Below are 15263 nucleotides of genomic sequence, written 5' to 3' on the forward strand. Positions count from 1 at the left end.
TGAGCAAAAAGGGTTGGACGGAAACTTATAGGCTTCCATTGACTCCATGCAACTGCTTCTTATATGGTTAGCATTATAGTAAAACAGGGTGTCACAAAAAATATATAATGTTTGTATGTGCTCTAGTCTGTATGGAAGAGAAGAGAAGGCAGACTAGCCTGATTCTAGGGGCAAAACATAGCTTAAATAAAAGGCATTAAAAATGAATCATACAGAGCGGTGTCAATAAAGATTGAGTTACAGTTAAATGTAGACGGTATAGGGGCAGTGACACAGTTCTTGTTGTTTTGGCTCTGTACCCCAGCACATTGGATATGAAATAAAAAGCTAAAGTGCAGACTGTCAGCTTTAAGGGTATTTACGTCAATATCAGGTAATCCCTGTAGGAATTACAACCCTTTCAGACATAGCTCCCCTCATTTTAAGAGAGCAGAAGTCATTGGATAAATCAGCATAATCTGAATAATCATAATCTAATCTGAAATAAAGTTGTCATATTTAGTGCTTGGTTGCAAAGCCTTTGCATTTGGCGATTGACCTATTATGCAAAACTCCATAGAGACAGAATTCCAGTCTTCAGACATGAGAACTGCATGGAGAAACACAAAAGCCACTCTCGGGGTAACAATCTATTTAATCAATTCAGAACCCTGATTAAGAAACTGGCTACCTTTGAATGTAAATGTTCTGACTCAACTGAACCATTTAATTGTTTGTTTGTTTTTTAGTTCTTTTGTTACCAGGGCTCTATTGAAAAAGAGACCCAGAGTCTCAATGTGAGTTCCCAGTATAAACAAAGGATTAATCTACAGTTTCAGTCTTCAGTTAATTTGTTTCTGCAGTGCTCAGCTTTTGTGTATCAATACTCTAAATAAATGCAATCATTTATTTTTATAGTCATTATATAAAGGAACACATTTCAGACGCCATTCAATAAAGATACTGCACCACTAATTAAAAATAATATATGAATAATAATTTGGGAAGCCAATCGACGACTGTTCAAATGCCTTTAAAACTCGGCTACATTAAAAAAAAAAAAAAAAAAAAAGAAAAGTGACATTATTGGCAACAAAACATTATGCTATTAAACTCCTTTGTCGTGATAAATTTTTCCAGTTTGATTTACAAGCATGTTGTAGTTCTGTGAACATAGATCCCAAAGTTCAAATTTCTCTTGTGTCACGCACTGTGTCACGCTTGCTCGACAGTTCTGTTTTTTTTTTTTTTTTTTTGTAACATGACTGAAAAATTCAACATGTGACAAAATGGATTGGACCAGACATAAATCTTGCGTAAACTGACCAATCAAAGTTAACTGTGTTGCGGTTTCGTACCGCCCCCTTTTTTCAAGCGCGATGAACAGGAATGGTTGCTTTAAGGTGACGTATACGAGGGTATATAGCTAACTACATTTCGGCTCGCCCCTTCCCCTAAACCCCGGCTGCTAGTGCTGAGTGAGTGAGTGTGTGCTCCAGAGCTAGCCTCGGCACACATTATATAAAAAAATTAAAAAACAAAAAAAAATTTAAAAAGCATAAAAACCCAAAAAATCCTTTTTCTTTTTTGTATAAAAAATCGGTGAAGTAGGTGTATCTAGTCGTGGACTTAACGGTGAAGCAAAGGGGAACTTATATATTTTTAATTCGACGCGTATTAGCCATCGAGTTAGCAGCAGTTGAAGAGGAAAGGCCTGTGTGGATTTGCAGAACAGTGCTTCGATCACCTTGCAAGTACAACTATCGGTAGCACATTTTGGCTACACAACGTGTGTTAGCAATTATAGCTAGCTGGCTAATCGTACTTAACCGCGCGAGGAAAATTGATTAACGCCAGCATCCCTTCAGTTAACTAGCCAACTTAAAACAGGTAACCTTCCAACTAATATTAAATTTGGTTGTAACTGTAGCTAATAACGGGCTATATTTGTTTTGAAATATCTTCAAGATTGCGTATAAAACACGCTCGCTAACGTTAGCTAGTCACGAGTAGGACAAGCTAGCTAGTTCACAAGATCGGATTAAAACGTTTAGGCTAACGTTGGTTAGTTCGTATTCGAGGTTACCTTGCTAACGGGGATAGCTATAGCTACCGCAAATTGGCATTTTTTGAATTCTGTTGGTTAACTAGCGAGCTGTCTAAATTCTATCAAGTTCCAGTCCCCCTTTGTATTACCAAGCACGTACACGAAGATGAACCCCAGTGCTCCCAGTTACCCGATGGCCTCCTTGTATGTCGGCGACCTCCACCAGGATGTGACCGAAGCAATGCTCTATGAGAAATTCAGCCCCGCCGGGGCCATCCTCTCCATCCGTGTGTGCAGGGACATGATCACTCGCCGATCACTCGGATATGCCTACGTCAACTTTCAACAGCCAGCCGACGGTAAGTAAAGTTAATTGGCTAACGAGCTAACGTTATCATAACTAGTCTAGCTTTTATAATTAGCTCTAGCGTTGCTGAAGTGTGTTTAGCATTATAGCCACCGCCGTGGCTAGACCTAATAATTAACAGCTATTCGTGACATTAACCCGTTAACGCCAGACATTAATCTTGGGTTGGTTATAGCACCGTTGCTTAGACTATACATTTCTTGGTGCAAAGCTAAGTTTATTCGTTTGCATGCTAGCTAGCTAGCGTCGGTTCAGCCGACCCCCTGTAGCTAACATAATGTTAGATAGCTACGCACTAAGTTGCCTGATAACTAACATCGGCTATAATACCCGGTCAGTTTGTTCAGTTGTGTTAACATTAAATGGCAGTCGAATTAAACCATTTGTGGCTAACTGAAATTAGCGCTTATTGGCCAGAATGAGACAACGACGATAAGAAATAAACCTCACACGAGGTTCCGCATTTTATGCGTGCTTACCCTTTTTAAAATAAAATGGTAGCTGGTTAGCGAGGCAACGTTAGGTCGCCGACAAGTTACCGCGAGAAACTCGCTCGTGTGACAGTAAAGTTAGCTAACGCTAACACGAGTTGTGCGGTTGGTTAGCTTTCAGGATAGCAAGTGGGTGCTGATACGTGTGGCGATACTGCGTATATGTAATATATAATAGTAAATTACTATTACGTCTTAAACGTGGGGGTGCCAATGCTACACATCCCTTTATGGGGTGGAGTTTCATGTGTTACCAGCTGATAACGCAACCTTAAAGACCAGTTTCGTTTGGGGGGAAGGGGTGCGGCGGCGGCGGCAACACCCTTCGAGTGGTAGCCATGTAGGTAGCAGCATGTGGCTTGCAAGCGAACGTCATATTGCGCAACCCCAGGAAAATACGGAACCACCGTGAGGTTGGCAGTAATATTACGGCATGTTTCACCGTGAATTCCGCAGGATCCTGATGTTGATGAATCCGGAACAGGTGATGAGAAAAAAGGGCCTGAGGCACTTGCAGTACAACCTATGACTATTTCTGAGTATTTGCGGGGGGGGGGTGTGAGGGTCGTTGGCCATTTTTTTTAAATCTGTGGCGCAGTGTATCTGATGTAGACGTGCACCCCTGGGTACAATGCCACTCTTAAACCACAGTGCCAGGTACAGAGGGAGCAAGTCTGATTTTAACCTTGAATTAGTTCACTTCACAACATTCTCTTGCCCTGACATTGATTCTGCTGCCTTTTGGGAAAAGGGCTGGTTTTTCCACTACCTGAAGCCATAAACCTGTGGAATTCAGGCCAGAAATGCATCACGTGTTTGCATACCATCTTTCCACCACTTAACTACACAGCACAGAGAATCTACGCATCCCATAAACACAGTTTATTCAGTAGGTTCTGAAAACCATAAACCATACAAGCAATTTCTCAATTTCTTCCAACAGGCAGTTATTCTTTGCACAGATGGTTTATTTTGTGCATCTTTAGACAGCACTGCACACAGATGGTCCTCTAAGTCTTTAAAAATTGATAATTTATTTGGCTGATCAAAGAACAGATGGCCCGGAACAAGGTGTAGCAGCCAGAATTCTAAAGCTGTAGTACTCAGCTTTGAAGTTTGACCCCAAAATTCACACACTATTCTTTCCCCACTGTAGACTGACCTGGTGTGCGGTGTGGATTTATTTGGATAAATCTGGGCAATTGGTACGAGTTTACACCAAAATGGTCTTTGAACAGGACAGCCATTTGCAGTGTAGTGCAGTGTTTTCAATAGACTGGTTCACTGGCCTACTGTGACCTCTTTTTATCCCCTTGTGCACTTACTCAAAGTTTAAGGCTTGTAGGCAGTGCCTCTTAATAAAATATGATTGAACATTGACTCAGCTGTTAAATTCCACCAATGCGTGTTCAGTTCCAAGGGGCTTTGTCCGCATGTGTCGGGGTTACATTATGCATTGCCCTCCCTCCCCAGCTGAGCGCGCTCTGGACACCATGAATTTCGACGTGATCAAGGGCCGTCCCGTCCGCATCATGTGGTCCCAGCGCGACCCGTCCCTGAGGAAGAGCGGCGTCGGAAACATCTTCATCAAGAACCTGGACAAGTCCATCGACAACAAGGCCCTCTACGACACCTTCTCCGCCTTCGGTAACATCCTGTCCTGCAAGGTAACCAGCACGGGGACTTTAGGGGCGGGGCGGGGGTGCACCGTGACCCGAACATTTGTGGGTGTGGTGTGTTGTGCCCAGTGTGTCCTGCATGACGGGTGGGGTGGGGGTGGGGGGTTTAAATTCAAATGTCAGACAATAGACCAGGGATCATCAACTCCGGCCCTCGAATCCAAATCCAGCCCTGGGTTTCTTTTCTCCCGGGTAATTGGTGCTACTGATTGGCCAGACTGTCTTCACACCTGACTCCCAGGCAAAGGGAGGGTGGAAAACCAGCAGTTCTCAGCCCTCGAGGGACCGTGAGTTGCTGATCCCTGCAGTAGACCTTTCTTGAGTTGCATGATGTGAAAGTTGCTTACGCCCAACAAAATGTCTCCTTTCCAAGGTGGTTTGTGATGAGAATGGCTCTAAGGGCTACGGCTTTGTGCACTTTGAGACCCAGGAGGCGGCGGAGAGGGCTATTGAGAAAATGAACGGCATGTTGCTCAATGACAGAAAAGTGTAAGTGCGGCGACCCGGACGACGCCCTGTGCACACGCACGCGCCCCAGCGCGCCAAACCCTTCCCCTTTATCCTCGCCCCTCCGGGCCTATTCGTGCTTCGTCACTAAATCTGCTTTGAAGGAATCGTTACTTTGATGTGGACTAACAAGTTGTTGCACTGTGTTTGCCTGGGTTTTTATTTGCATGTGGTATTGTCAGTCTCGGTTAATTGTTTCCCCGGCGACTCTGCAGGCTCAAAATGGCTGTTAGAATGAAGTGAGAAATGCGGACCCTTTAAGAGGACTTTGCTGGGGCTAAATTTAGTGCAGTTAGTTGCCAAATTTTTCCCCCTGTCATTCAGTCTTATATTCATGGGATTTTAAACTCTTGACCAAGTTCCCAACGCGGCCTGTTATCCTCTTCCAGCAATGCTGGCGTTTGGAGCGCGGTTCTGATTTAGCGTGCGTTCCGCAGGTTTGTCGGGCGCTTCAAGTCCCGCAAGGAGCGCGAGGCGGAGCTCGGGGCCCGAGCCAAGGAGTTCACCAACGTGTACATCAAGAACTTCGGAGAGGACATGGATGACGAGAAGCTCAGGGAGGCCTTCAGCAAATACGGTACGCGCTTTTCCCCCCCCGCGCGGACGCGGCTACGGTCCGGCCGAGCTCCCAGCGCACGCGCGTTTGACCCTTCGACCTTGAGCCGTTGACCCCGGTCTTGACCGCCACACTGGTTTTTTTTTTTTGTTTGTTCTTCGTCCAGGAGCGGCCATGAGCATCCGCGTCATGACAGACGACACCGGCAAGTCCAGAGGGTTCGGCTTTGTGAGCTTCGAGAGGCACGAGGACGCGCAGAAGGTGAGCCCCACCCCACCCCTCCCCACCCCCACCCCCGACCGCATCCGGTCGATCGGCGGCGCTCCCGTGGTCGCCCGGTCGGAGGCGGAGCCTGACCGTTTGCGCCACGCCCCGTTTCAGGCGGTGGACGAGATGAACGGGAAGGAGCTGAACGGGAAGATGATCTACGTGGGCCGCGCCCAGAAGAAGGTGGAGCGGCAGACGGAGCTGAAGCGCAAGTTCGAGCAGATGAAGCAGGACCGCATGACCCGCTACCAGGTACGCGCACCCGCACGCACAGCCGCACACGCGCCCGCCGCAGCCTCGTCAAATTCAGTACGTCCTCCACCGTGGATCATACTGGCCAAAATGGCTGCCACACTCAAACGGTCGCTCATGGGCCCCGCGTCAGATGCCTGTAGATGCTGGGGATAAATTTGTGCTACCGACAACATTGCCTGTTCGCAATCGCACACGGCCTTCTCTGGCAGCCTGCTAACGGGCGTAGCCGTGTAGCGTACGTCTTCATAACCTGGGGAAGGTTGGGATTTCCTTGTACTCCACAGCGGGTGCAATTTCGAACGCGCTTGTCCTAACTAAGTTCTCTCACAGGGCGTCAATCTGTATGTGAAGAACCTCGACGATGGAATCGATGACGAGCGCTTGCGCAAGGAGTTCTCCCCGTTTGGAACCATCACCAGTGCCAAGGTAAGACCCCGGTTATACATGGCAGTGCCCTATTCAGACTTCTTCCACATTTAATGTGGTCTACTGGTGAGTAGTGGTGTGTTTAGCTGTATGGTGTGTAGAGGTGTGTTTAGCTGTGTAGTGGTGCGTCTGGCTGTGTAGAGTTGTGTTTAGTTATGTGGTGGTGCGTCTGGCTGTGTAGAGTTGTTTAGCTGGAGTAGTGGTGTGTAGAGGTGTGTTTACTTGTGTAGTGGTGTGTAGAGGTGTGTTTACTTGTGTAGTGGTGTGTTGAGGTGTGTTTGGCTGTGTAGAGTTGTGTTTAGCTGTGTGGTGGTGCGTCTAGCTGTGTAGCGGTTGTGCGCTGTGGCTGAGTCCTCCGGCTCCCCCTGCAGGTGATGATGGAGGGCGGCCGCAGCAAGGGCTTCGGCTTCGTGTGCTTCTCGTCGCCGGAGGAGGCCACCAAGGCGGTGACAGAGATGAACGGGCGCATCGTGGCCACCAAGCCGCTGTACGTGGCGCTGGCGCAGCGCAAGGAGGAGCGGCAGGCCCACCTCACCAACCAGTACATGCAGCGGATGGCCAGCGTGCGCGCCGTGCCCAACCCCGTCATCAACCCCTACCAGCCCGCCCCGCCCTCCGGCTACTTCATGGCCGCCATCCCCCAGGTCAGAGCGCTACTGTTGGCCGTTTCCGTGCTGTTTTCTGGTTCTAATTGTTTGACGGTGGACTGAACGTTAGCGTGCCCATTTGATCGTTTCTGTTGGATGTTTTGAGGAGCTTTGTCTGAACCTGTTTTGGCCCCCTCGTTAACCGCAGGCCCAGAACAGAGCTGCCTACTACCCCACCAGCCAGCTGGCCCAGCTCCGGCCGAGTCCCCGCTGGGCGACGCAGGGCGTGAGACCACAGCGTGAGTATCCCCCCCCCCCCGGAGTCCCGGGCTCGGTGACTGCAGCTCCCCGTCCTGCAGTCTGTGCTGTTAGAGCTAGCGGCTGTTAGCATTACCGACTGTGAGCACTAGCAGCCATGGGCATTACTGACTGTTAGCATTAGCGACTGAGCATTAGCTGCCATGAGCATTAGTGACCGTTAGCATTAGCAGCCATGAGCATTATTGACCGTTAGCATTAGCGACTGAGCATTAGCTGCCATGAGCATTAGTGACCGTTAGCATTAGCGACTGAGCATTAGCTGCCATGAGCATTATTGACCGTTAGCATTAGTGACCGTTAGCATTAGCAGCCATGAGCATTATTGACCGTTAGCATTAGCGACTGAGCATTAGCTGCCATGAGCATTAGTGACCGTTAGCATTAGCGACTGAGCATTAGCTGCCATGAGCATTAGCGACCGTTAGCATTAGCAGCCATGAGTATTATTGACTGTTAGCATTAGCTCCCTGAACGCCGCTCCCTTCCTCTTGCCGCAGATTTCCAGAACATGCCAGGAACCATGCGCCCCTCGGCCCCCAGGCCCCAGACCTTCAGCACCATGAGGCCCACCTCCCAGGTGCCCCGCATGATGTCCACCCAGCGCGTCGGTGAGTCCCCTCCCCACCCGCCCCCCGCACCCCTCTGCTCTTCCCCAGTCCGTACGACGCAGCCAATAACGGTCCTCTCTGTGTCTCCGCCCCACCCCGCTCCCTCCAGCAGCAGCTCAGACCCTTGGGCCACGCCCCTCGGCCGCGGCCGCCGCCGCCGCAGCTCCGGTGCGCGGTGTGCCCCAGTACAAGTACGCCGCCGGCGTGCGCAACCCCCAGCAGCACATGGCCTCGCAGCCTCAGGTGGCTATGCAGCAGGTAAGGCCCCGCGAGAGAGCGCCCCCTCTCTGAGCTTCAGGGAACTGCAGCGTGTGTTTGGCTAACGGGCTCATTCCTTCATCCCGCTAACGGCCCCGCTCTTTTTGTCCCACGCAGCCCGCCGTACACGTGCAGGGCCAGGAGCCCCTGACCGCCTCCATGCTCGCCGCCGCCCCCCCGCAGGAGCAGAAACAGATGCTGGGTGAGTCTCCTCTTCTCTCTCCTCCCACACCCCGGCGACTGTCACACCAGGGCACGCTACCTCAGGGCACGCTCGCCCAATGAGAGCTTCTGCTCCGTTTACAAGTGTTTCACTACATGTGATGGCAGGGCTGGGCCCTGTTTCACAACACGGGATTACTTAAGTCAGTTGGGTCACTGCTCTGAGTAAAACCCAGAACGGCTCTTTTTACTGCAATCCGCGTTCCATGTTTGGGAGGGTTCCAGATTTTACTCAGCACAGTTATCTAGCTAAGACGGTAATCCTGCTTTGTGAAATATCCCCCTGGTTTGCTGCTCAGTTTACTGTACAGCTGTGCATTTAGGCTGACCTGTTGTTTACTGAAGGCGGGATGTATATTTTTGGGTTCTTGCGCTTCCCCCCCCTGCCTCGGGCACGATTTGTAACCACCTGCGTTTGTCCCGGCCCCAGGGGAGCGCCTGTTCCCGCTCATCCAGAACATGCACCCCAGCCTGGCGGGGAAGATCACCGGCATGCTGCTGGAGATCGACAACTCGGAGCTGCTGCACATGCTGGAGTCGCCCGAGTCGCTGCGCTCCAAGGTGAGCCCCGCCCCCCCCGGCCCAAGTCACGCCCCCCGGCCCCAGCCCCGCCCACACTGACTCATCACCACGCCACTTCACTCATCTACTATTCAAATGACTGTTTCAGACAGAACGAAGTGTTTATTTTCTGTTGGATGGAACAATGATGTCACTGCTTACAAAAACGACCAACTGTGACTTACTGATCTGAGCGCGTAGGATTTTTACCCGTAGGCCATGGGTACGGAATTGGCACGATGTACGCGCTCGCACAAACACGCAGGGAAAGCACGCTTGAGTTGCGTAACACAAACGCGGCAGGTTCGAGGGTGAGCGCGAGTGGTTACGCCGAGGTCATGTGACGTGTGTTGCGTTTCCAGGTGGATGAGGCCGTCGCTGTGCTGCAGGCTCACCAGGCCAAGGAAGCCGCGCAGAAAACCGTCACCAACTCTACCGGTGTGCCAAGTGTCTGAGCCAAGGTGGGTTGCCCTCCTGCATCCCACGATGCATTGCAGTTATGAGCACTGGTGCTTGGGAAATGGAGGAGAATACTGTCTCTGTAGTCCCGCTTTCAGTGAGTAGTGAACTGTAGTGTTGGAGCTGCTTCGCTGATGCTAACTGTTTTATTTATTTTTTATTTTTTTCAGGTATGGGGAGCCTTGAGACTAGCTTCACCGAGGAAAAAAAAAAAATTAAACATTGAAAAAAGTGAAAACACACAAAACATTGCAAAAGAAATAAAACCGTTTTGAAAAAAAGGAAAGGAAACGTGAATCAGCCAGGTCTAGAATGAACGCTAGGCCTTGATACAATAAAACAAAAAAAATTAGCAAAAAAAAATGGAAAAATAAAAAATGCAAAATCTGGGGTTTGAAAAATTATTCCACAAAATGTGAGATTAAACATTCCTTTCTTACTTTTTATTCCTTTTACTGTGTGAACGTTCGGAATATCGCTCTTGTTTGGCCATAAGAGCGGATAGCTGGACGTTGCGAAATGTAACTCGGATTGAAATTTGCTTGCTTTAATAAAACTTAAAACATTGACGGACTTTGCCTCTGTTTTATGCAGTCATTGGTTAACGGAACAGGGCGCGTCTTGTGCCGATTCCGCTACGTGTTGCTTAATCTTTGGCTGTGCGGTCTTTCAGTCTAAGACCTTCAGAAAGACAAAGAGAACCTCTGCATTCCAGACGAGCCCCCCCAGCCTGACCACAACCCGCTGCTTTGATTGGTTGGTTAAGTCCTGGGGTGGACGGCAAGCAGCGATGCTATACATGGCGGTGGTGGCGATCTCCCACCCATAAGCACAGATTGACCCACATCCTCTCCGTCTGCTGTACAGCGGGATCCCTCTGCTCTGAGGAAAAACCCCCCTACGGTGATCCGGCCTAATCATGGATTTCAAAATGGCCGATCTCACATCTGGCCAATCAGAGACGAGCATTTTGTCCCCTGCCGAAAGAAGCAATATTTTGAGAGTGGAAAAACTAACTATGGCCGTAGTGTTAAAGTGGTTTTAATGGTGGCCTTTCCTGTGTGACATTTTCAGCTTTCTCTCGGAATAATGTGGAATAAAGAGTGCTGCCAATCTGCCTTTGCCACTTAAAAAAAGGAAAACTTATCATTGCATTTCTTTGTCCTGTGTGTGTGTGTAAAGGAGAAAATTTAGACGTTTGAAACCTGAGAGAACTTGCACAGCCAGGGGTCAAATCAGTTGTATTTGAATGAAAATATGGGCCTCTACCCTATTGCTGACAACAGAGTAGGTCAAACGACCATCATTCTTTACACTATATTCCTATAATATACTGTGTGTGAGACACAGGAAATACTCACTATGACCATATTCACTTTTATGCATGTCTGGATATGTTGCTGCCCATTCCTCTGAACTTCTCGACAATGCAGTGTGCCCCTGGCAACGGGGCTAAGCTGGGAAAGTGATCACGTTCACACCAATAAGGCCTCCACCCAAGCCATTTCCATAGAGTGCATGTGAAATGGCACGTCTAAGTGCAAATTGAAAAACTGTGACTAATTTGCAGGTTGTTGGCTGGGTCCTCCTTGCTTAGACGGCAATAATTAGTAGATCGCTCGTGGTCCTGTGCCATAGTCGCCCTCGGGTTCTGTACAAGTCGAAGCAGAGAAACCTCGTGAGTCCTCAGATTAGACTGGGATGCTTCCTCACTGTGTGTACTGAGCTGAGTAATCAATCAACGAGACCTGTCAACAAGCCTGTTTCCAGGGCTCAGACTTAATTAAAATGACATCTTGAGCTTCCCCTAAGTCCTATCACATTTTGCCGCTCGTATCCAAATCTTTTTACAAATCGTGGGACTGAAAGAGTGGCTGGAATTTCAGCTCTTAACTGTGGCTGACCGAGGCAATCTTTTCTTTGTCCTCACATGGTTTGGGACGTTTAGCAGTTAACACTAACCTGGCAAACTGAGTTCATGGAGAGGGAAGTGGCATTCCTTGCATGTAGTTGCAAGTTAAAGTTCAAGATGAATGTCAGTTGAGAACAGGCATATGGCTGGCCTTGAAGAGGCATAAGACTGTGATCTTTCTTCCTGGTCCTGGTGGGCTGCAGGGTCTGCTGGTTTTTGTAGTTATTCAGTACTTGATTGCTTAAAGCAGCTGATTACACAGTTACCTCACACGGTGTCTTGGGTCTGAATTGGTTGCTGATATTAAGGCAAAAACATAAACCAGCTGACACTGTAGATGTCAGGTCCAGGAATGAAGATCACTGGCATAAGGTATGCTGGCTTTTCAGTTTCACCTTTGAACAGGCCTGCCCAACCCTGTTCCTGGAGATATACCATCCTGTAGGTTTTCACTCCCAGCCTAACAAAGAACACTTCCGTCAACAGCTAGAGCAGGGCTGCCCAACCCTGTTTCTGGAGATCTACCATCCTGTAGGTTTTCATTCCAAGCCTAACAAAGCGCACCTCATTCAACAGGTTAAGATCTTCTTGAGCTGCTAATTAGTAGAGTCAGGTGCACCAAGTTAGGGTTGAAATGAAAACCTACGGGTATATTTCCAGGAATAGGGTTGGGCAACCCTGCCTTAGAAAATCAGCAACCATCCATCCATTATCTATACCCGCTTATCCTGGGCAGGGGGGTGCTGGGCGAGAGGCAGGAATACACCCTGGACAGGCCACCAATCTATCGCAGGACAATCAGCAACCAATTTAGGTATTGTTTCTCTTTTCGGTTGCAAAGAAGCTTGCCCCTGGGGGGTTGCCTTTCCCGACACTGGATTAGGGGCCTGCAACCCTGGTCCTGGAGAGCCACAGGCTCTGCTGTTTTTTCCTGTTACTCTGCACTTATTCCATTAGAGCAGTTGATAACACCGATAACTCTCTACTCGGCTACTTGGGACTAAATTGGGTGCTGATTTTAAGGTTAAAACAAAAACCAGCTGAGCTCATGGTTCTCCAGGACAGGGGTGTCCAATCTTATCCAATATGGGCCGGTGTGGGGGCAGGTTTTTGTTTTCAACCCAGATCTAAGACCCTGGATTCTATATTTCAAGGTTTTGATTAAAGACCATGATTTGTTAAATAGTTAAATCAAGTGTTGTAGTTCTGGGCAAAAACAAAGGCCTGCACCCACACCGGCCCTTTTCGGGTAAGACAGGACACCCCTGCTCTAGGACAATGAATAACCATACAAAATGAGTATTGTACCTTATTGAATCTGTGTTTTGTAGTTGCTCCAATGACCTTCGGTATGCACGTATTGTATGTCACTTTGGATTAAAGCGTCTGCCAAATAGATGTAATGTAAAGACCAGGGTTGTAGACACGTTACATTACAGTACGGGTATTTAGCATGCTCTTATCCAGAGCGACTTACACAACTTTTTACATTACATTACATTACATTAGCATTACATAGCATTACATAGCATCCATTTATACATCTGGATATATTCTGAAGCAATGCAGGTTAAGCACCTTTCTCAAGGGTACAACAGTACTGTTCTACCTGGGAATTGAACCTGTGACCTTTAGGTTACAAGACCAGCCCCTTACCTATTATACTACAATACTACCCAGTCTGTCTTGGCAGCTAGGACAGGTAAAAGGCTGACTCTTGTGAATTTAAACAGGGAACTTTTCCCACGTTTGCCCTCTGAAACACTGTGCGCATTGTGGTCACATTTAAACACTGATGTTTCTTTGGGGTGAGCTGTGCTACAGGGTTTCTAAACAGCTATCATATAAGCAATCAAACTCAAAGATTGTGTGAATAGAACACACAAAAGATTATATTTCAGAATGGCAAAGTCTTCAAACCTTTCGTCTTGATTTCACCATTCATTAAGTTTGAGTAATTCATGATATATTTTGGTTTCCTTGTGACCAGGTAGGTGGTTGCTAGTCCTGTTTGAGCTGTTCTATTTTAGGACGCATGTCATGCTTTGGCAGCAATAAAAGGAAGAATCACATGCCCATTACCAACAGGATATAATACTGGTGGCCACTAGAGGGAGATGTAAGCAGCAGTAAAGGAAGCTCTAGCCAAATTTACCTCCACTGACGAGTGTGTTAACTGAGATTTCCTATACTGTTGTAATTTACTGGACTTCCTCCTGAAATCAACAGTCGATTTGTATGCGGGAAGCCAGGTGTGGTCAGCTAACGGTTATCAACAATTTAGTGCCAAGTAACACCAATAGCCAACAGAATCTGCAGCACTGCAGGACCAGGATTGAAGATTGCTTTTGCTCAAACCCAGGCCCTGAGCCCTGTGTCACCCTATGTCACTGTCACCTGCGTCACACAATGTCACCCTATGTCACTCTCAAACTGTGTCCAGCCTATGTCGCTGTCACCGGTGTCTCCTAATGTCACCCTATGTCACCACATGTTACTGTCATCTCTGTCACCCAATGTCACCATTACCCTGTGTCCAGCCTATGTCACCCCATGTCACTATTGCCCTGTGCCCACCCTATGTCACCCCATCTCACTATCACTTGTGTCACCAAAATGTCATCCTATGTCGCCCTATGCCCACCCTATGTCACCCCATGTCACTGTCACCCTATGTCACAGTCACCCTGTGCCCAGCCTGTGTCAGCCCAGTCTCCAGGCCTGGCCTGGGGCCTCAGGGCAGTTTTATACATCCCATCTGGTCCAGAGTCTCACCCTGTCCCAGCACAAACATTTCCACACTTTACACACCCTTGTTTAATCTGGACTGATCCTCATGCATATTTCTTCAATGAAACTTTGGGGGCCTGATTTCACAGCTGTCTGGTTTACTGGTGCATATTTTTGTTCCCTGTAAAAGACAAAGGAGAGAATTTTGGAACCATTTCACCCAGCACCTCCCTGGACATCTTCACCACAGGAAGGTTTTCTGAACAGCGTTTCTGCTTATGAACACTCAAAATGTTAAAGGCTTTCAAACAAGCCCCTACTTTAGTACAGTACATACAGTATGTAATACATGGCGTGGTGAGTTTACTTATATTTTTACTTTTCTGACTTATCTATAAACCACATCATATCAATAATTATGTGATGACCCTTCTTGTCATTTTGAGAATTACACTTACACATTTTGTTTTATTTTTTTAAATGTTTTTTTTTTTTTTTAAACTAGGGCATACTTTATTTTTTTTCTGTCAGCTCCATTCTGTTAATTTAAACATTACTTGATTATGTTTGGAAATGGCACGTCATCTCGCACGTCAGCCACAGTGGTTTGGTGTTTTCTTTTTTCTTTTTTGTTCTCTGAGGAGGCAGAAAACTGACCTTTCCCATAATCTTTTGGGATAGTGCAACCAAGCGTAACACACGTGCATTTAATTTGTATTTTCTGTACAAGTGCGGCCAAATTTCCTGCACGTTTAACTGATCCAAGAAGTTTCCATGATAGTACTACAAAGTAGAATTCCTCATTGTTAATAAGGTTGTTTACAGATGTTTGTACCCTTGTAGTCCTACATTTCCCATGTGCCCACACACTGGTTAAAGGGCCAGATGTCAATGTCTTTGTACGCCTACATTTCCCATGTACCCACACACCGGTTAAAGGGCCAGATGTCAATGTCCTTGTACTCCTACATTTCCCCCTTTGCCCACACACCAGGCAAAGGGCCAGGTGTGTGTACCTTTATACGCCTACA

At 47.7% G+C, this 15263-nt stretch overlaps 1 protein-coding gene and 1 non-coding gene across 3 annotated transcripts; both read left to right on the top strand.

Moving 5' to 3' along the window:
• Nucleotides 1-1416: 1416 nt before the first annotated feature.
• On the top strand, nt 1417-10157 carry LOC135261982 (polyadenylate-binding protein 1A-like). 2 transcript variants are annotated; one of them, XM_064348707.1, is made up of 15 exons: nt 1417-2385; nt 4358-4551; nt 4937-5052; nt 5508-5647; nt 5793-5887; nt 6008-6145; nt 6479-6574; nt 6946-7218; nt 7370-7460; nt 7980-8090; nt 8200-8348; nt 8466-8550; nt 9001-9131; nt 9494-9592; nt 9761-10157. In XM_064348707.1, exons 1-14 carry the CDS (start codon nt 2193-2195, stop codon nt 9584-9586), a joined length of 1905 nt encoding a protein of 634 aa, XP_064204777.1. In that variant the 5' UTR covers nt 1417-2192; the 3' UTR covers nt 9587-9592; nt 9761-10157. The 2 variants fall into 2 exon arrangements, with proteins under 2 accessions (XP_064204777.1, XP_064204778.1); XM_064348708.1 differs by having other exon boundaries at nt 8203-8348.
• LOC135262295 (small nucleolar RNA SNORA5) lies at nt 6184-6320 on the top strand. Its single transcript, XR_010332175.1, has one exon. It is a non-coding gene; the product is annotated as a small nucleolar RNA SNORA5 (small nucleolar RNA).
• Nucleotides 10158-15263: the final 5106 nt, after the last annotated feature.

Source organism: Anguilla rostrata, chromosome 8 (assembly GCF_018555375.3).
Source record: "Anguilla rostrata isolate EN2019 chromosome 8, ASM1855537v3, whole genome shotgun sequence".
Classification (NCBI taxonomy): Eukaryota; Metazoa; Chordata; class Actinopteri; order Anguilliformes; family Anguillidae; genus Anguilla; species Anguilla rostrata.